The following is a 24,533-nucleotide window of genomic DNA, read 5'->3' as shown; positions in this document are numbered from 1 at the left end:
CCACATGAGGAAAAATTTCACAGCATGTGCAATGAAAGTAGGGGCAGGGATCTGTTTGGAGCTTCTCCCCTGGTAACAGAAACCTCGCTACAGTCCATTTTCTCACTGTTTGCTGAAGCTTCTGCTTGGCTGCCTCGGCTGTAACCGAAGCTTCTCCATTAATATTACATCTCTCAGGTGATGGGAAATGACTCACCTGTCCAGGTAATTAAAGCCTGAGGCTGATGAAGGAAAGGTGCGAGGCAGTCCAGACACTCCGCACTCAGAACCGTAATGATCCTACTGCAGGTAAGGCAAATTTAATGGATCGGCTCAGGACCATTTCCCGATGGCCTTGTAAACCAAATCATGGGACTTTTGCACCATAAACATTTCCATTAGATACGAGTTATTGGGAACTTACAACCCCCTTCAAGTTCACAGTATTTATACTGGGCACTTTCTTACAGTTAGGTTAGACTTGGCTCATTGACATGGGGCAGCACCGCCAGCAATCAACTGTTTTGCGTCTCCGAAGCTTGAAGATGCATCCATGTTCTACCAAGACAGACTTAAAATGGGGGATGCACTGGACTATTCTAAAGCTTTGTGTTTGGGGATGAGTAAGGCTTCAGAACATGGAGCCAATTGTGTGGTATGACACATCCTAACTCCTGGAGGTGATATATGTTACATATAAACCTTGCTGAGGCTCTATCATATTTGTTGTTGTGTGCCTTTAAGTCATTTCTGACTTACGGCGATGCTAAAGCAAACCTATTATGGGGATTACAGGGGCTGAGAGTGTGTGACTCACCTAGGGTCACCCAGTAGGTTTCCATTGCCCAGCAGGGAACTGAACCCTGATTTTCATCATCCTAGTCCCATGCTCTAATCACTGCACCACACTGGCTCTCACCTCTATCATATATCACAGGCTTTTAAAAAAGGACTAGGAAAACTGAAATCTGCAGCTCAGAAATGTGCATGTTTTTGCAAGCACTGTGTAGGTAAAAGGAGCCCCAATGGTGCAGTGCTTAAATGCTGGCACTGCAGCCACAAGGTTGTGAGTTCTATCGCAGGGCTCCAAGGTTGACTCAGCCTTCCATCCTTTCGTAGGTCAGTAAAATGGGTGTCCAGCTTATTGGGGAAAATTGGCTTACAGATTGTAAACTGCTTAGAGAGTGCTGAGTTCACTGATAAGTGGTACAGAAATGTAAATGCTATTGCTATAATCATAGCATTTCAGCACTCCTACAAAGAAGCCCACATGTAATTGAAACACCCACATTCTCCTACATTTCACAAATGAAAACTGGGACGCATATGGCCAAACAATATCAGAGTATGGTCAAGGTGTCAAAAATTATTAATGAGGAAGAATACATAAGCAAGGAGAGGCCACAGCAGTTTGCATTTGCCTGGGTCTACTGGGAAGGGCAAGACTTCATCCCTCCTCTCTTCTCCCCGTTGGTGAGTTAACTCACTGCAAACCAGTTTTGCACTTTGAACTCAGTTTGCAGCAACTGAAGTAAGTTGAGGATATAGAGGGAAAGCAGGAGGAAGAGAGAGAGAAACTGGGGAATGATAAAAACAGCTGAAAAAGTGGGACAAGATAAGATTAATTGGGACTGTTCTTGCCAAATAGGGACATTTTGAGAGTATGGACAGCTACCTGGATTGCTAGGCCAAGGAGCCCCATGGCTCCATCTGACAGAATCTAGGGATCTATTGTTTTAAGAGGCACCAGCCCTCTTTGGCTGAGAGAGCTAAAGACCTTGTAAAACTACAAATTGCATTACTCCAAAAGCTGGAGCACTGAAAGTGTAGGCAAACTGCATTATTTCTACAGTGTTAGCTGCACCCTAAGATAGGGGAACATAACTAGGAAACTCAAAGCTGGAACTGAAATTAGCCAAGAAACCTTGGTTATATTTATTAAATGTACTTGTGTCTCTTAACCTGGTTATAGCTGCTTTTCTCATGGACAAGAAAAAGGCTTACATTATTTGAACACTAAATGAAGCCTGCTAACCATTTGGCAAGACAAGGCTGGGCTTTAACTGATCATAGCTGGCATGTGACAAAGCACATGTTCTCCATGCACAAAGTCCCAGGTGCAACCACCAATATCTCTTACTAAAAATAACTTCGGTACTGTGCTGGCAAAGACTTCTGCTGGAGACTATGGAGAGTTGTTTCTGAGAATACTGGGTCAGATGCCCCAAAAGACCGGCCTAATATAAGCACCTTGGTATATCAGTTGCACTGTCCACAAGTACAGTTCAGTCTGTGACAGATAAAACAAAACAAATTTTGTGGCTGTTGGTTGTGATTCTCTTTATTTATTGAGCTGTTTTCAACCCACCATTCAGCTTTGGAGACACCAGGGAAGTATGATTTTAAAGTATGGGTTTTATATAGCATGGAAGGAAGGCATGACCTTACATGGCAGGCCACAGGAACACAGGAAATGTAACTTCACTTGTCAGTGATGGAAAGAGAGTGAGGGAAGACAGGGAGATCCTTCAAAAGCAGAGTGTCAACATCTTAAGTGGGACACACAATGAGCCAGTTCTCAGTTAAGAACATAATCTAGGATTAACAAGGAGGTCAGCTACCTCCGCAAGGAGAGTGCACTAAAAGGAACTAATTAGCTCTCCCTAATAGTGCAACACACACACACAACACACACAGAGTGCCAACAATTACAAGCCACCACCAAAACCACACACAAGAGTATGCCCCGGAGGTCCATAACAGGAGACAATAAAAACTAAGATCACTCTTCTTTATATTATTGGAGATGTCCAAGGAAAGACTGAAAGAGAAATACTGTATGCATGTTGAAGTCACACTTCCTTAGCGCCACTCACTCATTCATCTGACACATCACCTTAGAATGCAACATTTAAGGCTATGTGAGTGCCTTTAATAATGTAGGATTGTTGTTGTTGTGTACCTTCAAGTTGCTTCCTACTTATGGTGACTAAGGCAAACGTATCATGGGGTTTACTTGGCAAGATTTGGTCAGGGGAGGTTTGCCACTGCCATCCTCTCAGGCTGAGAGAGTGTGAGTTGTCCAAGATCACCCAATGGATTTACATGGCTGAGCCAAGATTTGAACCCTGGGCTCCAGCATCCCACTTAAAGCACTACACCATGCTGCCTCTTAAAAAATGTAGGATACCAGACCAACACTGACATGACAGGGAAAGATGAGGACAAGAATGAAATCTTCTAATTATGGGTCTTATTTTCCCCCTTAATCTCAGAGTTATCCTTCTGATTCATGTCCCATTATCCTGACAATTGTCTCACTGGGAACATTATTGATTCATGTACAATTCTTACTTGATATGCTTTTTGCAAGTTGTACTTTAAACCTGTCTTATTGGTTTTTAGGATATTGTTAACTGCCCTGGGGTCTCATAGACCTGTATCGGTTATATGTGAGTTCGAAAATAAATAGAAATTAATGAGATCACTCCCAAACCATATCGCCGATCATAAGCTTATACAGTGTATATTTTCCAACATTTGCTTATACTCTTAAAACAACAAAGGTACACTTGGTGTATGCACAGCAGTAGGGTTAATTTGAAATTGCTCTTATTCAGTCCATTCCACAAATAGAGTTCACTCCTGTGTCAAGCTCTGAAAATAGGAAGTTCGGCAGGTTTGCAGGGGAAAAACTGGCTGCGGTGACATTAAGACGCTACACTTCACTTGCAACATACACCTATGCAAAATTTTGGCATTAAATGTTCCTACTCTGTGTATGCATCTGTGTGTGTATGTATACACACATGCATGCCCTGATAGATTTATAAACTAGCAAAATATAAGATGACATTTGAAAATACATTTAGAAGTTATGCAGCCTGAGGCATGGGATGAGGGATCAGTCTGACAGTGTACTCTATAATTGACTTGATAGGAACGTATGGCTATCATGCAAACTGCAAAGAAAACCTGGGAGATTGCAGGGCAGCTAGGGTTACTGGACAAGTAGAGGGGGAAAACAGTGCTTTTCTTCTTCTTTAAATATTACTGTTTCTGCACTTAAACTCCCACCAAGCATCACCACCTGAGTCACCTTTCCATCACTGCACACTGCATGCTGAACTCTGTTGCCTTAAAATACTAATCCTTCACTAGCATTTGAAGTTGGATGTGACCATGACCATTTCTTTAAAAAACACTCTTCAGGTTGAGTATCCCTTATCAAAATGCTTGGGACCAGACATGTTTCATACCCATTTGTACATTTGTCATGAGATACCTTGGAGAAAAGATCCAAGTCTGGACATGCCATTCGTTGATGTTACATATACACCTTATGCACATAACCTGAAGGTAATTTTATACACAATTGTCTTTTAGGCTCCGCTAGCTAGTCTCACACCGAATCTAGGTGGTATTCAGTAAAGGGGGAATGCATTGGCTGCCTATTTAAAAAAAAAATTTATTCTACACGCATGGACTTTTCTTTCATTCTGATTTTCCCCTTTGCCATTAGCCAAGTGTTACAATATGGGAGAAACCTCCTGATGCCTCCAAAACACTTTTAGTACAGAAGGCTTATAAAGAATGGACTATGGGGTGCTTTGTCATTTTAAACTGCATTGTTTTTAATAGCCTTTAAATATTTTTAAATTGCATTTCATTCTTTGAATTAGAGATTTGAAGTTTTGTTAAAATATTTTGACTAGTTTATTGTTCATTTTGTATGTTTTGTTTACCATACTACTCCTTTAAACTGTATGCCGGCTTGAGTCCCAACTCTGGGAGGAAGATTGGATATGAATAAATATGATGAGGAGGATGAGGATGAAAGAAGAAGATGATTGGAAAGATGATGTTTGGGGTGTTATTAGCCCAGATTTGGGGTGTTAGCCCCACAAATCTAGTATGAATCAATGAGGAAGACCTGCTAAACAAGACAATCAGTTCTTATTTGAGAGCGGAAGAAAGTCCCTTATGTATATTGATTCTTCTCAGGAACATCACACAAATGCATAAGGACATCTCATGTCTCTCAGGATTCATACAGCAAATTCTTTTAGGCACTGTAGGCATATCTATAGCCTTTAGTTATATCTATCTCTCGTTCTGAAAAGCACATTCTATTTTCTGCCACACTTTGACAAACTCCTAATGATTGGTCATCCCTTTAAAGTTGTCAGAGCACCTAATAATACAAAGCAATTTGTTAAGATGGTTGCAAAGATACAAAAGGCCTGTCTTTATGGGGCCTTAGCTTATCTAAAACAAGACATGTGCCTCCTTGCTCTGATTTTGCTTCTCTCCAACAACACAACCACTCAACAAATAATCTGAACCATACCTCTTCCTGGCTTGTTGCTCCAAAGCAAGCGAGAAATCGAAAACCAAGATCAAATCCTGGTTTGCAATACTCAACAAGCCAGAATCCCAGAGAGTAACAACACGCCACACAAATACCTGGGATACAAGCAGGACAAAGAAAAATGGGAAGAAACAGTATGTGTACATTATTCTACACAAACCAAGGTTCTGGTTCATCCTTCTGACAGAGAAGGCTAAATGTCCCACAAAACTACAGTCCCCATTGCATTCTCTAGCAGTTAAAGCAGCGTCAAAATGGATTATTTCTGCAGTGTGGATTGGACTTTTGTTCCATGCTGAGGCCCATTTTCTGTGTCCTGTGTGGGAAAATGCCAGATTATAGTGAATATTAATCCACAAGGGGGCAAAATCAGGAAACAGCATTGCCACATAAAAATAACTGTCGCCTTGTGAAACAATAAGTGTACAGACGGAGCTAGAAGTGCAACAATATGCTGATCAAAAATTAAGACAAGGAAAAACTGTACATAGAAATCTGACCTTTTTCCACCATGGAAGTTAACGTTTCATTCTGGGAACAAAGGATGCAAAATAGCAAGCTTTATTTTTTGCAACATTCCAGATGCAAGATGATTTATTTATTCATTTAAAATGTGTAAAGATGGTCAACGAAGACAGAATATTATTCCATATCTTTGTCAGAGCTCAGATTTTGGACGCTCACAAGGAGGGGTGATATTGCTTTGACCAGGCTCTCTGATGTTGTGCAGCTACATCTAGCTTTGTCTCCCAAAGACAAAAACAACAATACTATACTCTTGTAAAATAAAGGTTGCTGAACCAGAAAATGCTGAGTAGATGACTCCAGCACATCCCTAGAAAGGTCCACATGCAAACAAGTAGCACAAAACAATACAACTTGCTGCTTCCTACCCTGATCATGCAGCCCAGCAAGAGCTAGAGTTTGTTTTGTTTTGTGTGTGTTTGTGTGTGATTTCTCACCTTCTCATAAACAGTATAATCTAGAAATAAGCAACCACTAGGATTAGAGCAATACAAAATTTCTATACATCATGGTTACATCTGCACTGCAGAAATAATCCAGTTGGACACTGCTTTTACTCCCATGGCTCAGTGCTATGGGATCCTGGAAATGGTGGTTTGTGGTTTGTTGTGTTACCAGTATTTGTTCGCATTACCAGTATTCTATAGCACTGAGCTATGGCAGTTAAAGTGGTGTCAAACCGGTTGATTGCTGCAGTGCGGAAGCAGCCCTAGTTTTGCAGCTCCAAAATAAAGCCCAGTTAATAAAGCAAAATCAAACTCTAGTATACAGAGCGACTAGTCAGGAACCTTGTTTGATTGGCATGCCATGCTTTTGGTTTCTATGTACCATAGTTTGAGTTTGGCAGTTGCACCAGCAGGAAGGAGCAATTAATGAATTGCCGAGAGGAAGGAACAAAGTGGGAGTGAAAGGGTTGCCTGCAATAACACACCGCTCATTCACAAAAAGCCAGGATTCTCTACGTCAGTATCTCTTCTGAAGCATAAACAAATGGAACCCAAGTTTATAACATCTCAAATTTCTTACTTAGGGTCAAACTAGGCATGATGTGAAATGCATCATTGCATTTCACATTTAATTTTTAATATATAATATTACATATATAGCATGGATGATGGGGTACTCATTACTGGATCTGACACAGGTAGAGAAGGGGGTTCTAACCCTTTCTTCACAGCTCTCTCTGTGTGTGTTGTGTGCCTTCAAAATGTTTCCGACTCATGGTGACCTAAGGTGAACGTATCGTGGGTGTGTTTTGGGTTTTTTGGCAGGATTTGATCAGTGGAGGTTTGCCATTGCCTTCCCCCTGAGGCTGAGAGTATGTGACTTGCCCAAGATCACCCTGTGGATTTCATGGCCAAGTTGGGAATTGAACCCTGGTCTCCAGTGTCAAAGTCCAACACTCCAACCACTAGCCGCACTGGCTCTCCTCTACTGACAACAATTGCATTGGGAGGAACCTTCCCACTGCTTCCAATAGGAGCAATGGCTTTGGCAATTTTCATTGGGATTGCAGCAGGAGAGGAAATGCTTAACATCCTCCCACACTTACTGTAATCCCAATAATGCTCTGACCTCTGTATATTAGCGCAACTATTTCCTTTTTTTAAAAAATATCAATTTTAAATGTGAAGACATACTTATCTTTATGTCTTGTGCTTTACTTTCCCCTATATAACAGTGTTCTGTTGGGGGGGGGTGCGTCTACACTGTAAAAACAATGCAGTTCAACACCACTTTAACTGCTATGGCTCCATCCTACAGAATCCTGGCTTTTTTAGTTTGGTGAGGCACCAGCATGCTTTGGCAGAGAAACTACAAATCCCAGGATTTGATAGGATGGAGCTACAGCATTTACAGGGGTATCAAGCTACATTATTTCTACAGTGCAGATGCATCCTGGGTTCTATGCAAAGCCAAATGAGTCCCTTTCCGTCAACCAGGAAGCCTTCCATTTGAGAAGGCTAAAGGCTGATTCGGCCAACAGAAGCATCTCTACCACCCTTGTGACAAATTAGGGAGACATAAATTTGGTGTTTCTTCCCATAATGGCCAATGGTGCTGCCACCAAACATCTTAAGCTGCTATATATCCTAAAACATCTTTGATATCCTCTTGGCAATCTTCTGTTTAGGAGTCATGCCTTATAACAACTGATAGAGCATCAAAAAGTTCATCAGCTAAACCCAAGTTGTGTCAGTCTAAACAGTGCTTCAGCACACTGCGTTTGTGTATGCGACTTTGCCTATTCTTTTCTCAGATGGAGAAGAAAGTGGCTCTTGGAAGGAAGACTCCAACTGGGGATCCTGTGACATCTTTACTTAAGAACCATTGGAAGGAACACTTCTACAATTCCTAGGAGATGACCTCCACTTGACTGGACAGCAATGGTGGTGTCATTTGATCGAAGACCATAGTGCAATGTTAAACCATTACAAGTGATTGGAATTCACTTAGCTGAAAGAGGGTGCTTTGCAAAGCCTTAAAGCTTTGCACAGCTCAGTAACACTTGACTTTGCCAAGACTCCTTGGCCCTTTGTTGAACCAACTCAACACCTGGAATACTATGCCAACACTCGCCCATCACTACAGTCATCCCCAGACTGTAGCCACATATACCAAGATAAATAAATATCCCAATTCAGTTTTATATTGTGCCCTTCGGATATAAATATCTGGTCTGGCTTAGCACCCTACAGTACCAAAATAATGCACTATTTCCATAAGTTATATGAACAAATACTCTTCACGCATTTATTTTCTGGTGCAGTGTGTTAACTGAAACATGGATAATCCTGCAGAAGCTTTTCAAGAGAATATGATGGATTTCAACACATTTTAAAAACAAGGGTATACAGTATATCTTGTAGCACCTTTGTGATCCCATTGCATACTGATTTGTCAGACTAACACATCTATGTTTATGAATAATAACCATAATACCTATCAAGCAGAAGTGACTTAGTGTACAAACATCTTTGCATTTACTTAACAAAGTCATATATATATATATATATATATATATATATATATATATATATCCTTTTCTGGTGATATTAGTTTGAATTGGACAAACCACTTTTTAATATTTCATATATTATTCTGTCATTGCCTTCAAAGGGCCACATGGATAGCTGCTATATTCTGTGGGTCGTTTTTATGGTTTTGTGAAAACACTCATGCAGATATACAAAATTCATGAGCTCCCTGCCATTTTTAAGATGCCTCACCTTAAAAGCAGTTCCAGGGTCCCTGAGTAAGAGAACGTATAACAGAACAAGGTAGCAGAAAGAGAGAGAAGAGAGAAAGGATGGATGGCTGTGCCCTCTTTGGGCCATTGGCTGTTAGTACACAGCCTCTGACAGAATTAAGGAAATGTGACACTTGGTTGTCCATTCATTTGTTTTTGTGTCTATGTGCCTTCAAACTGCCTGTAGAGGTATGGCGACCCCTTAAATTTCTTAGTGTTTTCATAGGCAAGGAATAGTCAGAGGTCGTTTTGCAAGTTCCTTCCTTTGAAACGTATATAACCAATATTCATAGGGTTCCCATAAATTGACATGGGCTGCATCTGCCCTGTAGAAATAATCTGGTTTGACACCACTTTAACTGCCATGGCTCAATACTATGGAACTTTGGGAACTGTAGTCTGTTGTGGCACAAGAGCAGAGCAGAATGCCATAGCACTGAGCCATGGCAGTTAAAGTGGCGTCAAACTAGATTATTTCTGCAGTCCGCATGAAGCCATGGATTTGATGGCAGTTAACAACAACAGACAAACAAAGAGTTGTTGACCTGCTGAACATCCTGAAGTAGTCAACCTATATGAGGTGGCTGGGCTCCATAGGAATGGGGACAGTGGACCTTATTACTGTAGTGTATCAAGTACAAGCATTTGGAACCAATTGGGTGACTTTGGGCAAGTCGCACTCTCTCAGCCTCAGAGGAAGGCAATGGCAAACCTCCTCTGAATTAATCTTGACAAGAAAACCCATGGTTGGTTCATCTTAGGGTTGCCATAGGTCAGAAACAAAGGCACACAACAACAACAACAACAACAACAACAGGGCCCAAGGTTTCTCCACCCCATCTCAAAATAAGATTTCCAACCAATGTCCAATGAGCAAGTTTAGTGATCAGATAACTTCCAGCATCAGAAAGAAAACACTCTTCCTATATCAGCCTAAGACAGGGGAGCAATTGAACTTTTTGGCCAGCAGATGAGTACCAAAACTTAGGCACTAGAAGGAGAGCCTTACCTAAGCTCCAACCGCCACATTCCAACTGAAGAAACCTCCCTCTCTCCTCAGAGGAACCTCCAGAAGTCACTTGGGGTTCTCCTCTGCTCAAGATTCCTTCCCTTGGAAGGTTGGTCACATTCATCACAAAAGTTAAAAACTGAAGACATGTGTTGCCCAAGCTGTTCAATGTCGTAGGTAAGAGATAATGATTTAACTTTGTAAATTTGTCAATTGTATTCTATTGTGTATTATGTTATTAATGGTAATCAATGTATCATTTATTGTCAACCTTGTGCATTTAGAAGTATGGAACACATAATGTACAATATTAATCCGGTTATGAAATTAATATGCTGATGAAGACCTTGGTGAGTCGAAACGGCCACACAGGACTCCGGAGGTAGCCGTCCGTCTGAATTCAACCCATAAAGAACCCTGCTACCAGCCAATATTATCAGTTCCAACTTCAAGTTCATTTGCTCCAAGCATCATCTATTATTATTGCTGTCTAGATTTTGAACTTTAATATTATGTTGCAGCAGTAGAACCATTTTCACTGCTTAAACTAGCAACATTGTTCACATGGACTGTTATCACTCCACTTTTCTGATGCATATTGGCAATTGTTGATGTCTTTTATAATTATGTACCCTGATATATATATCTTGTAAATAGAAGAAGTTTAGTAGTTACACAGATTGCTCGTTGTTGGTGTCATCCACAGGGTCGCCATGAGTCAAAGTCAAGTTGAAAGCAGCTAACAAGAACACTGGGAATCGTTACAAGGGGGGGGGGGGGGTTGGTAATGTTTTAAAAAACTTGAATCAATCCAACAAGAAGTAAGACTCACCATGCCACTGACAACTATTCTGACATAACCTCTGCTCTATAGAAACTGATCGGACATACTCAAGATATTTCCCCAGTAAAGTTCATTGAGGAAAATGCCTAATAAACTGCTTGCAGTTTTTGCTTTTTCTTCATTCCCTGTCATCAAAATGGGTCACATCTTACTGAATAAACAGGCACTCCTGCTTAAGGTGGGGGAAAATACTGAAGCACTTGACACTGAAAATTAACAAATCCTTTTAGATACTATTTCTACCAGAGAGGGAGAGAGAAGGAGACAGCTTGTCTTCCTTACACTTGGAGGGCCAAAAGTTACATGATGAGGCAGCATCCATAGTGGTAGAGTGCCCTCTAGCATACTCCAAACATATTCATTCTCAGCAATAAGAGTGATATCAACTGTACTGTCTGCATCTCTCTCTCTCTCTCTCTCTTTTTAATGCTAAATATGACTCCGTAAAGGGTGCCATACATGCACTGTCCCTGCCCAATCCTTCTTAGCCTGTGATTTAATAGGAGGAAAGGCGGGGTGAATTACCATCCTAGTCATTGTGTAGCACCAATCCTTTGAAATATATACTGTATGTGTTTCCATGCAAACAAACAGCACTATTACATAATTAAGAGAAATGTATTTTTTTATGAGTGGAGATGCAAGACCAATGCGAATACTACAGTTCCGCTACTCACAGTCTATCTAAGAGAGGTCTGGCTTGCCAAGAAGCACTGCTAAGGTATTATGCAACTCTCCCGCCGCCCCATCCACTGCTTCATTCATTCAGGAACATATGAGCAAGCTGCTTATACCGGCATTTTTAGAAGGAGAAGAGCCTGCAAGGTTATAAAAGCAGCACATCTATCAATTGTTTGCCCTGGTTCCTTGCAAGGGCTGCTTTCCCTCTGGGCTTTTAACACGCACACCATTTTAAACTGCAAAAGGCCTAATAAGTCAGCCTTTTTCCCCAACCCAAAGCCTCACTCAAAATGGTTTGGACGTCATTTGGAATGACCTTTCGTTACAAGCATGATATTTAAACAACATTTGATAACATTGTTCACCGCCGAGCCCCTGCCTTCTATTGATGGAAGCATCTCCCTTCACAGCACCCTCCCTAACTCTTTAATGAAGTAGGTGGTAATATCAGGTACGACAAAAAACGGATTTCTGTTTCTACACACACACACATCCCTCCTTGATAGTATCATGTTGCAATGGAATGAGCAAGCCCCCCTCCTATTCAAGTCCTAATTATTTGAGGACTGTAATAATGCACTAATCTAAATGAAATGTTGTATAAAGTGGATTTGAGGGGTGTGTGCATGTGTGTGTGTCTACCAGCACGCACACAGTCAAGTTTTGTTAACTACATCTAAACCAAGAAGACAAGCTTGCTACAGCTTTTCTTATCACGACATCCCTTCCCATACAAGCAAGGCCAGAAAAACCCACCCCAAACACCAACTGATCATAACTATGCATTTATGGGGTGACTGCAGTATTGCAGCCCTACTTGCCACCGCAATAAAAACACAGTTGGTACCAATCACGTGGGAAGCCATTCATGCCTGCAAAGTGGGCATCCTCTCAGGCCAACCCGAGAACAATGCTGGGCATGGTTGTGCCAGCTCAGAATTTCTGACTCCTTTCGTTGCCTAAACTTTTGGGGCATAATGGCACAGAAGAGTTACTCCTTGGAGGAAAGACAAGGTTTGCCTCCAGCAAGACAGAGAGAGAGAGATCAAGGTAAGCTGCGATTGCTCCATTTGTATAAATGGCCTTCTGCATGCAAAGGGTGTCCCTCGATCTCGGCATTCTCCTTGACAAAGAGATTTATGTAACTCCAAAGCCTGCATGCTCCCAGACCCAGCAGGACTTGGTCCAAGCATCTCCATCCTTCTCCGTCCTGCATCCATCCCAAAAAGTACTGCTAGGACACTGCACTATTCCTAAGGAAGCTTTGAGAAGCCCTCCAAGTTTGGAAGGGTCCACATTGCAAAGCTGCAAAGGAGGCCCTCTTTTCCCTAGCTGGCACTCCTGCCTCCAGGACAGAAATGTAGGACACCCCAGCATCACACCCACAACAAGACTCACACCCACAACTCTTGGAAGTCAAGGGGAGACAAAGAGGGAGAGGCCCAGGAAGGCAAGGCAAGTTGGACAAAGTCTTTCCCTTTCCCCACCAAAGAGGGCAGGCCTCTCTCCAAACTACAAATGCCAGGGCCGGGTAGGATGGCGCCATGGCAGTCAAAGCAGGGCCAAACTGCATTATTTCTGTAGTGTGGATGGACCCCTAGTCACTACAATATGATCAACCTCTGGAAGGGAGCTAGACATCCATGCTACAGAACCTCACTGTTGGACCTCACTTAGTACTTAGTACTTGATTACTGGGACCTGTAGTTTCGTCAGATTGCTCATCCAAAGAGTGTCGACACCTTGCCAAACTCTACATCCCAGGATTCTGGAGGACGGTGCCAGGGCAGTTCAAGAGGTGTCAAACGGCATTGTTGCAGCTGTGTGCAATAACGACTGCATGGGGGGTGCAGGGGAGCCTGGGATTTGTAGTTTTGCCAGCCTTCTCTGTCCAAAAGTGCCAGTGCCAGTGCCATGCCAAAGTACACATCCCAGAAAAGTGAGGTAAAAGTGTGTTATTTCAACAGTGGCGATGCACCTTTGTTAGGCTCGGTTCACAAACTCTGTGCCCCTATGGCAAGATCTAGTTGGCAAAATGTGTGATTTCTACATGGCCTTCCCAGGAGAGAAAGAAAGAAAGACTAAGGTGCCTAGTGCACCACCATTCTGCCCATGCTGGGAAACACATGTTTTGCCTGGTCCAACTCTTTCTCACATCCAACACCCCTTTCCATGCTCCAGTATCCTTCCCTCTGCAGAAGGAAAGTACTTCAAGCCCACTTTGACTGCCATGGGGACCTAGGGTCCCAAACACACACTACAGAAACAGTCCACTTTGAGACCGCTTGAACTGCCCTGACCCAGTGCTAGGGGATTGTGGGAACTGTGTTTTTAGGAGACACTGAGCCTATTTTGTCAGAGAGCTCTGGTGCTACAAATCCCAGGATTCTCTAACATTGAGCCAAGGCAGCATCAACGGTCCAAAACACACCGCAGAAACAATCCAGTTTGAAATTACTTGAACTGCCCTGGCTCAGTGATAGGGAATCCTGGGAACTGTAAAGCTGACTCTGTCTTGAGACCTCTGGACGATTTCCCAGGATTCCCTACCACTGAGCCAGGGCAGTTCAAGCAGCATCAATGGTCCAAAGCACCCTGCAAAAACCATCCAGTTCACGACCCATTGAACTGCCCTGGCTCAGTGCTAAGGAATCCTGGGAATGGTGCTTTACTGAGGCTCCAGAGTTCTCTGACAGAGAAGGCTCAATGTCTCCCAAAACTACAGCTCCCAGGATTCCCTAGTACTGAGCCAGGGCAGTTCAAGCGCTCTGAAACTGAATTATTTCAGCAGTGTGTGTCAGAGAGAGAGAGAGGAAGGGCAGTTAAAGCGGGATGGGACTGCATTGGGGATGCAGTGCAGACGCAGCCAATGCAGCAGCTTGAGGGGAAAGGGGGGCCCAGCAAAGGATCTCCCACAAAAGGATGGATGCCAGGGTTGCAAAGGATGGAGCAGCTGAAGCGGGCTGGAACCGAGTTAATGATGCGGCGTGGACGCAAGCCTTCCCCTGCCATCCCTTTCTTCTTCTTTTACCAGGCAAGCTTGAAGCCTTTCATGAGGACAGTCACGAGAAGCCGATGCCCAGGATGCCCTTGGCTGCCCGCTGGCGACTCCTGCGAAGCGGCTCCCCAGACATAGTGGCAGAGGCCCGGCAGGCGGAGGAGGCGCAGCACTGTCCCCCCATCGAAGGATGATGGGGAGGATGATGATGGAGGAGGAGGAGGAGGGAGCAGGGCTGCTGCCCTGGCCCAGCCAGCCTGGCCCTCCTGCAGCCTCCGCCTCGGGGCTGGCTCTGCCAACGCAGCCGAGATCATGCCATGGCCTCCGCAGGCAGCAGCAGCAGCAGCAGTCCTCCTCCCAAAGCTCCGGAGGCCCTGCCAAGCCAGGGATGCTCAGCCTGCTCTGCCCGCCCTCCGATGCCAAGCCTTCGGAGGAGGGAGGGATGGAGGGCTGTCTGGCTTGGTCCGCCCTTTAAAGGCGCCCGATGCAGAGAAGAGAAGAGCCCTCGCCCCTGGACCACCTCTCCTGCCAGAGATGCTCAGCAGCTCAGCATCCATCCGCCAGGGACACACACAACTGATGGAGAGTCCTGCCATGCCACCCTGGGATCTGTAGTTCTGCCCGCCAGCTGGGCCCAAGAATGTTTCTGCCCTTCGCCCAACTGCACCTTCCCAGGATTCTGGCACCCTGGGATGTGTAGTTCTGCCAGCCTCCTCAGCCCAAGATCCTGTAGCCTAACTGCACATTCCCAGATTCTGGCACCTTGGGATGTGTAGTTCTGCCAGCTCCACAGCCCAAGAGTGTTTGGGCCCTTCGCCCAACTGCACATCCCCAGATTCTGTACCTAAACTAAACTATACCTTCCCGGAGTCTGGCACCTTGGGATCTGAGGTTCCACCAGCCTGCTTGGCCCAAGAGTGCTTTGGCCTTTCATGCAACTGACATCCCAGGATTCTGGGACCCTGGGATATGTAGGTTTACCAGCCTCTTCAACTGAAGAATGTTTCAGCCCTTCGCCCAACTGCACATCCCAGGATTCTGTAGTGTGGCACCAGGGGAGTTTAACTGGCATCAAAATGCATTATTTCTACAGTGCAGATGTATGTGTTGGGTGTCTTCAAGTCATTTCCAACTTATGGGGAGCCCAAGGTGACCTATCACAGGGTTTTCTTGGCAAGATTTGTTCAAAGGAGGTTTGCCATGGCCTTCCTCTAAGGCTGAGAGTGTGTGACTTGCTCAAGGTCACCCAGTGGATTTAATGGCCAAGCTGGGAATTGAACCCTGGTCTCCAGAGTCCCAGTCCTACAGTCAAACCACAACACCACACTGACTGTCAGAGTACACACCAGCAAACTAGCCACGAAACAACGTCTGTTCAAACTTTCTACCACTTTCTAAACCCATAAGTCTTATTACCAAGCATTTTTCGCCCTCTGTGGTTGCATGGGATCTAGCCTCATTGCCACGCAGTTTCTCAAGAAGAGAGGGAAGGGAACAGCCATGATCTCAAATGGGTCAGGAGACTTCCACGCCTGGGGAAATATGGGTCAAAGCAGCTGCACTGCAGGAGGGCTGAGAAATTTAAGGCAGGGGGAGGGAAATTTCAAATGCTGAGTGTGCATCCCTTTTCCAAAAGTTAAAACACTGGAGGTCAAGCAGACTGCAAGCAGAGACAGTCTTCCAAAAAGGAAATAGTAGGGAGGTCCAGTTTGTATAAGGAGCAATGAATCAAAACATATGTACAATCATACAATCACAAACCTGGAAGGGATCCCCAAGGGCCAATGTTTTCAACCCTCTGCCATGCAGGAATATAGAACACAGAATACACTTCCAAAAGATACCCATCTAACCTCTGTTTAAAGACCTCCAAACAAAGAGAGTCCAGTGCTTTGCCATGAAACCCACTGGGTGACCTTGAGCAAGTCACACTCTCTCAGCCTCAAGGGAAGGCAATGGCAAACCTCCTCTGAACAAACCTTGCCAAGAAAAAACCCATGGCAGGTTTGCCATAGGTCTGAAATGACTTGAAGGCAACCTCACCAAACTTTTAGTAGTGGCTTCAAGCATGTTAGCATCTCATCCCCTCTCCCATTCCATCAGTCTTGAGAGATGAAATATGGGCAAGTCTTTAAAGGCTGAACATAAAGTGTTTTGAACAACCAGAAGTGGTATATATGTATTAAGCAATAACATTCAATTTAGACTGGCATGAAGTCCGGATCTGGCACCCAACAGATGGCATTTTCTGGGATGGACAGCAGCAGTGAAAGAGCCAAAAGGGACTTAACTGTAAGGCAGGTAGCAATTCAATATATTCAAGATCCATAGAAATGCTGATGGTAAATGTACTTAGAGACCATTCCTTCTTAAATGGACTCTGTGTCCATAACAAGCCAGGATGGTAGCCTATTATTATAATGGCAACCAGCTCCAAGCAGAGAACAAGGCCAGCAAAGATCAAGAGCAGAAGTGCCTGAATGCTACATTCCACTGAAATAGTATAATAATAAGAGAAGAGGAAACGCCAAAGGCAGACGAGGGGAATTAAGAGATAAATACATCAAGGATTATGACAAAGTGCAAAATGACACATCAAGCTACATCTGGTTCAACAGTGCTTCAAAAACACTGAACAACATTTTTGGAATCAGAAAGCAAAGAGAGGTGCATTAAAAAAGTAACCCGAGAGCTTTGATGTTTCCTAAGAAAAAATATAGGCTCACAAACTTTCATACAGCTATGGAATGGAGGCCTGGAGCACCGGGGCCTTCCTTTTTTCTCTCTTCCTCTCTAGGCTAGGCCTAAATAACAAATGTTCATCCAGATTCTGTCATAACCCATTTAAATAAGATTACCAACTATTGAACTGGTCCTACTTCTGTATCGTTATCCATGCAAAAACAACAGAGTCAAGTGACAAAGAGTATTGTGGCAAGCATTTTCATTTGGCATAAGCTTTCATGGACTCTAGCCCATTACAGCCCAGATTAACACAGCTTTCCTCCCTGACAAATCATCATCATCATCATCATCATCATCATCATCATCATCATCATCATCCATCACTTGGTGTTGGAATGTGTCACTGTCAGTTTTCCCTGAGGTGGAAAGGTTTGCATGTTACTATTCTTTGTGTCACAGGGGTGATAAAGAGAAGTTTGCATGCAAAGACAAATTGTGCTTGATTCTATGTCATGAATCATGGCAATACTAGAGACTATGCATCCTGTCACTCTGTGGCTGTAGATGCTATGCTTTCTCTTCAGTTGAGAATCATGGTATGATGGAAGATACAAGCCTCGTCCAAATTGGGATGGGCAATATTTAATCCAGTGGCTATATAAAGCCCTTTTGTATAATCCATTCCTCTTCTTCTTTTGGCCTAATGCCTAAACTAGTCTTCACAGATACTCCTCGACAGTCTGTAGAGAACATGCCAGTGGGATGCAGTCCTTACTCTTCCCATATGCCTTCCTATCCTCAGGGAAGTGGAAACTCTCTTGGACATTCTCCCCAGACAATTTCCAATTTGAAAATCAAGTAGACTAGCAGTGTATTGCTCCTTTAGAGTGTATTGCTGCTATATTACAACCATACTTGCCACTAGCAATCCAAGAAAACCCTCTTTTTCCTACAGCATGCAAAGGCAGGAAAGCATTAAGAAAGGTCCGTGGTGGAGACAACAGATATCCTTTCTCACTTTTTATCCCACCACATGGATGGAAAAAGTGTCTCCCTCCAAATGCTGGACTCTTAACTCTCAGCATTCCCAACTTTTGCTGGCTAGGGCTAATGGAGTTGCAATCCAACAAGCTCTATAGGGCCACACTTCCCCCATTCTTGGTATACAGGGATGTTTTCTGCAGAAAGGTAGGGGAAGCATCCATGTTGTATCTTGCAACTACTTGCATCCAGGTTATACTGTATAAATAGTCTAGGGCCAAGAAGAAGGAATGGGGAGTATGGGGTAGTGGGATAGGATGGAAGAGGTGAAAGAACAGAAAATCCCTCCCTTTGCAATGGGGCCAAACGCTACCCAGTTCTTGAGATATCTTGCCATGCTGTCTGGCCACAACAGTTTTCAGGGGTAGGATGTTAAGAAAGTAAAGACAACGCAAGAAAAAGAAGAATTTGCCAAGCGAAGCCACTTACGCACAAGGAGGCCGGCAGCATTTCCATCCTACCTTTGCTGTCGCCATATCAGACGCCTCCATATTTTCTGCTTGGCCTGCCGGTCAACAGGGCCATTGAGAAGGAAGGTGGGGGAGGGAAAGAAGGGAAAATAAAACATGAGGTGGTGATAGAAGTGAAGACGCACAGTTCTACAGGTGGATGAAGAACCAGAGAAGGGGGCGAGGTGAGAAAGGGACTCTTCCCCAGTCTTTCAAGCATGGAGGACACCAGGCTCCTATGCCATAAGTCAAGGTACACCAAAGCTCCTGGGATAAGATGAAGAAGCTGCAGCAGGAGTCATAAAGGCTGTTTCAGCAGGAAACTTTTTTTAAGTGCTTTCCTACTGATCAGGAAAGGTTTAATACACCATTGAGGAAAAGAGCCACTTTCGTTTCCCTCCACACCCCATCCTCTGCCCATTCGGGGACATCTGACCTGCCTTCCTTTCATTGAAAAAGGAAGAAAGATCTATGCCAGGCATTTTGCTGTATGAATTTCAGACATCAGGAAATGTGGGAAGAAACAGGAATCATACAGATAGACAGACAGACAGGATATATGTGAAAGGCTCCATATGGATGCCGACAAAGAGCAAGGGTAAGGTAGGGACAAGGTTCAAGAGAGAAGCCAGAAAGGAGCTAAGGACATTGATGTTCGTGGATGGAGAAACTTAACAAAGATCCAGTGCACAAAGGAACAGAAGGAGGGAGAAGGTGAGGTTTGGGGTTTGTTTGTTTGTTTAATTTTAAAAAATCATCCAGGAAACAAATAAAGAGACTCACCTCACCTCCACCCCCCAAAAAGCCCACTTGGAAAAAGACTGGTCCTTCCCTGAGAATCCTGCCTCAGCCAGCCTGCTCTGGCATTGAAAAACATCAAGTCATCATCATCATCTAAGGTGAATGTGTACCAAGTGGAGTGTATGGAGAGAGGCATCTGTATCTGCAGCGGAGGCCCTGCCTTTCCAGAGTCAATCAGGCCTTACCATTGGCGGAACAAAGATGACTTCATGCAGCCCCATTCATCATTCGAGGTTTCCTGCCCAGCAGGGATGGCTTCTCTCTGTTCACAGTGACTGCAGCTCTCCTTCCTGGCCTACTTTACTACAGTAAATCAATGTGGTTTCTCTGAACTGTCAGCTCCAGAAATGGATGCGTTCAACTGACTGGAAGGACAGAAACAACCCCAGAAAGTGAACTGTGTCCCTAGCAGGGGAGACGGCAAGAAAAGGTTTGGCTGTAGAAGGTGCTGCTGCCAGAAAAAAATGACTTTCTCTTTTTAAAAAATAAAACCCCACATACAAAGTTAATAGGCACAGCTACATTCTTCCTCTAAACCAGTAGTTCCCAAGCTTTTCTATGCCCCACAGCCATAGGAAATGTTTGGTTAATGTCCCCAAACCCCTACAAAAGTAATATCATGTTTAAAGATGGAAGACGTCTGATTTCTCATTTTTTGATCTACAAACTGAACCACACACAATACTGTGGCTGAACATACTGAGCTTTACAAAATATGTTTTTAGCTTAGTGCATAAAATGCAAATCTAAAGTGAGCAATTAGATTCTAATTTATCCAAGGAGTGAATGTAAATAGTAAAATAAATCCCAATTGTTCCTGCTTCTCATTCAAGGTTTTGTCAAAACATGGAACTTTCTTGCTCACTTATGATCTGCAGCTCTGTCGGTGGTTTCAAGCATTTCCTAGATTTAGTTTTCATTGACAAGAGAGACCTGAACCCAGATTCATATAAGTATCTTTGTCTCACACACACACACACACACACACACACACACACCCCTGAAACTTCATCTTGCACCCCGGGTGGGGAACCCTTGTTCTAAACCAACATCTTCCATAAGACCTTTGGTTTAAACCTTCTTCCCCAAATCTCAAACTCAACAAAATGCCGATCACTGAAATTGGATTTATCTCACACATCTTCTTTTTGTTTTTCCTACAAGTACTGTTTAAATTTAGACTTTCCTAGGTAAAGATCCTTTACTTTTAAAAAAATCCTATGTACAGTGATGCTCTTGTCATCATTTTTTACAGCTTACACCGATGGGGTATTGTGTCAGAGAAGACAGGTAACCCAAAATCCTACTGTCACAAAGGGCATCCTTTTAAAGTCTAGCTAACTAGTTTGTATCTATTCCCTCCTCCCCCCCATAATAGACAAAGTGCCATCATCAATGTTCTTACATATAGTACCAGACATACAGCAAGTATTTGTGTGTCCAGTTATAAACAAGGGTTACACACAAATGACTGAGAAAGAGAAGAGAGAAGCGTGTTTATGTGCACCTCTCTCGTGGATTTCTCTTTTGCATAACATGTTTTGCACATAGCAAATGAGGAAGATGGGTGTTTAATATACTAGCTTCTCACTAAACTTTATTTCCCCCTTTTGTATAAAAAAAGCCATACTACTTAGCAACACTGCTAGAAAGGTATCTAGTATCAAGCATAGGAAAGAAAGAAAGAAAGAAAGAAAGAAAGAAAGAAAGAAAGAAAGAGAAGCCTTATGTTAGTTGTAGCATTCAGTTGCAAGGGTTATGTTTCCAAGAATAGGTAATTACAGGACTCACTCTTGAGAACTGCTGGCTAATTGCACATATTGTGAATTACAAAGTCTAGGAATCCCAGGTTCTCAGGATAGCATTTGGCAAGTTCCTCTCACTTAACGTCAGCATTTTCCTGACCCCCGGTGTCTACAACATGGAGAAATACTACCCAAACGTGGTGCAATGAATACTGAAATAATGCATATGAAACACAGAATAATCTAAAAATGCTATATAAATGTTAAGTACTATTTTAAGCACTAAGGGCCTATACAGACTGGCACTTTGTGCAGGCCTGTGGGAAGGGTCAGGGCACAACATCGTCACACTGGATGCCTTCACTCCACCCCCATGGTGCCATTTTGGCACACACCGGTCCACACAGTGCATGCCGTCATAATGTAACACCAGCGCTGCATCCACATGATGCAGCACTGAAGGGGCATCATAAAGCCACACCACCATGGCTATGGTGCCCTTTGGAGAGCACAAAAAGAAGCCGCTTTTTGCTGCTCCTTTCTGCGCTCTCCAGAGGCCAGATCAGAGCTTTGGCGTGCAGTTGCTACAGCCCTAATCTGGTCAGGAAAGGGCTGGCTGCATGCCACCCCTTAAGAGCAATCTGTATAGCCCCTTAGCTGATATGATATTACAGTGTAAATTGTGTGCTAGCGTGATGCTGTGGTTTGAGCATTGGACTATGACTCTGGAGACCCAGGTTTGAATCCCCACTCAGCCATGGAAACCCACTGGGTGACCCTGAGCAAGTCACACTCTCAGCCTCAGAGGAAGGCTAAGGCAAACCCCTCTTTGAACACGCCTTGCCAAGGAAACCCTGTGATAGATTCACCTTAGGGTCACCATAAATTGGAAATACATTGAAGACATGCAGATACACATGTGCAAATTAATCTAATCCAGATTAATAAATCTAAAGAACCATTAGCTCTCCTCCCAATTCACAAGGTGTAACAAAGTTTAAAATGCCATTCCTCCTCCTTAACTGTATTGAAAGACTGTAGCCACCATATGGCTACAAGATGACCTGCCAACCTGCTTCAAGCATATTGGCAACTGTAACATTTCACATTTGTTACTAGATTACAATTCCCATCAGACCTAGCCAGCTTTGTTAATGGTGAGGGATGTTGAAGGCTGCAAGCCAAAAGTATCTAGAGAACCAGTTGGCTGTCCTTGGCTTAAATTCCTGGAAGCCAAATGACTGATGCACAGTTAGTCTCCTGCTGGAAAACTGATTCAACCCAGTGGAGCCATAGAGCAAGTGCAACATCACTACCTAGAGAAGCTATTGTATCTTTATCCCTTTAACCCAATGGAAAGGTAAAAATATGGAAGTAGGTTGATTACAATGATTTCAGAGTGCCTGAAACTGGAACTATTTAATAACTTGCCTTGGCCACATGAATGGGACTCAGTATAGCCAACCCCCATCATTACATCCTTTTCATATATATCATGCTAACAGTTTCCTTGAACAAGAAAATTACAAAGGAAGATTAGGAAAAACAGCTGAATTGAATTACAGGTTGCATCTCCCTTATCCAAAATACTTGAGATCAGAGGCATTTTGGAGTTCAGGTTTTCTTGAATTTGGGAATACCTGTATGTATGTGCATAAGAAGATACCTTGGAAATGGGACCCAAGTCTAAACCCAAAATTCATTTATGTTTCATATACGCCTAGCTGGAAAGTAGTGTTGTACAATCTTTTTAAATAATGTTGTGCATGTAACAAAGTATGTGTGCACTGGACTATCAGAAAAGAAAGGTGTCACTATCTCAGCCACCCATGAACAAAGTTCTGGTCTTTGGAGTATTTTGGATTTTGGAATTCCAGATGAGGGAAACCCAACCTGTATCCACCAAAGACACTATTGTCCTTTTTTATTTTTATTTATTTCAAGGGATTATATCCCTCTTTTCTCCCACAATGGGAACCTACTGGAATTGTGCTTTACTAGCCTCCTGTGATAAACTCCTCATGTTTGGAACTACACTTCCCTTTATGCACTGCTGGTGGAAGCATCGTCCTTAATTCTGCTTCTGCCACTTCTGCTCCTGCAGCAATAACACCATAGAGAACAAGCCTTCCTTACGGTTACAAGACACTCCCAAAGGGGAGAGAGACCGTTCCTAGCTGAAAGATGTAGTTTCAAATATACTCTCATGGCAGCAGAAACACCAGGGTTGCAACATGCTGACTCAGAGAAGATTCAGTATTTTTGCAGGCATTACTTCTAGGGTTCTGTCTTCCTTTGCAGTCCTTGCACTTCATTATACGTGCCAAGTAACCCTTCCTCTATCCGTACCGTTACCTTCTTGGAGGCTTTTCCTTTTCTCTTCTCTTCTTCCTCCTAACATTTAAAGCCTTTTCAGTTAATTTTGTTTCTCTTTCTTTTCACTCTTGTTGTGTGCACTGGTGTGTGACAGGCAAAGCTCTCAGCCAACTTCAGTGCCTTGCGAATTATTTCCCTGTCTTTCGGAGACTTCTTTGTAACTGTACTACGGCTGGTCTTTGCAGTGTCTTATGAACCCTAAAAATGCTGATAGTCCTTTATACCCATAGACTCTTCAAGACCAGGGCTTCTACTTTTAGGAAAGACTGAACATTACTTTGACAATAGTAAGTGATTAATGATTAAGTGAAATACACACACACACTTAATAAGTTTTCCTGGGTCTGAATTATGGGAGAAAGACATGGTAGAAATCACATAAATAAGAATATAAATAAAGCAACTCCTTTCTGGATAAAAAGGGAATGGATCCGAAAACCTATTGAATGCTTTAAAATTCCCTGTTATTACAGGGTTTTTGGACAATCAACACAAGTTCTGGAATCTTTTTGAGCTGAGAACTAATTATTATTATTATTATTATTATTATTATTATTATTATTATTTGTATCCCACCTCTCCCTGTATTGGATCTAACTAACAACCTTTGCATATATTTGCAAAGTTGGCTTTGCAGCCAGTCATAGTTCCCTAATGGGCTGACCTGGCAATATATGCATTTACTACTGTAACAGATTTATCACTTTCACATTTAGTATGCATTTACTGCATATTATGAACACACCACACTATTAATACTTCTTAAAATAAAAAAGAGG

General features: G+C 43.1%; 1 protein-coding gene across 10 annotated transcripts in view; it reads right to left on the bottom strand.

Moving 5' to 3' along the window:
- The window catches only part of GRAMD1B (GRAM domain containing 1B), a 171,267-nt gene that overhangs the window by 59,936 nt on the left and 86,798 nt on the right, over nucleotides 1-24,533 (bottom strand). The window contains exon 1 of one of the 10 annotated variants that reach the window (XM_042472300.1): nucleotides 14,691-15,033. The exons of the other annotated variants lie outside the window; for them this stretch is intronic. Coding sequence (XP_042328234.1) covers nucleotides 14,691-14,971 — 281 coding nt within the window. The 5' untranslated portion in view covers nucleotides 14,972-15,033. Of the gene's footprint in view, nucleotides 1-14,690; nucleotides 15,034-24,533 lie in introns of those variants that run through there. 10 annotated transcript variants of the gene reach the window in all.

The sequence above is a fragment of the Sceloporus undulatus genome, chromosome 6 (assembly GCF_019175285.1).
Source record: "Sceloporus undulatus isolate JIND9_A2432 ecotype Alabama chromosome 6, SceUnd_v1.1, whole genome shotgun sequence".
Lineage (NCBI taxonomy): Eukaryota > Metazoa > Chordata > Lepidosauria > Squamata > Phrynosomatidae > Sceloporus > Sceloporus undulatus.
Note: the sequence above shows the minus strand (reverse complement) of the source record. Positions and strands in the feature narration are given on the sequence as shown.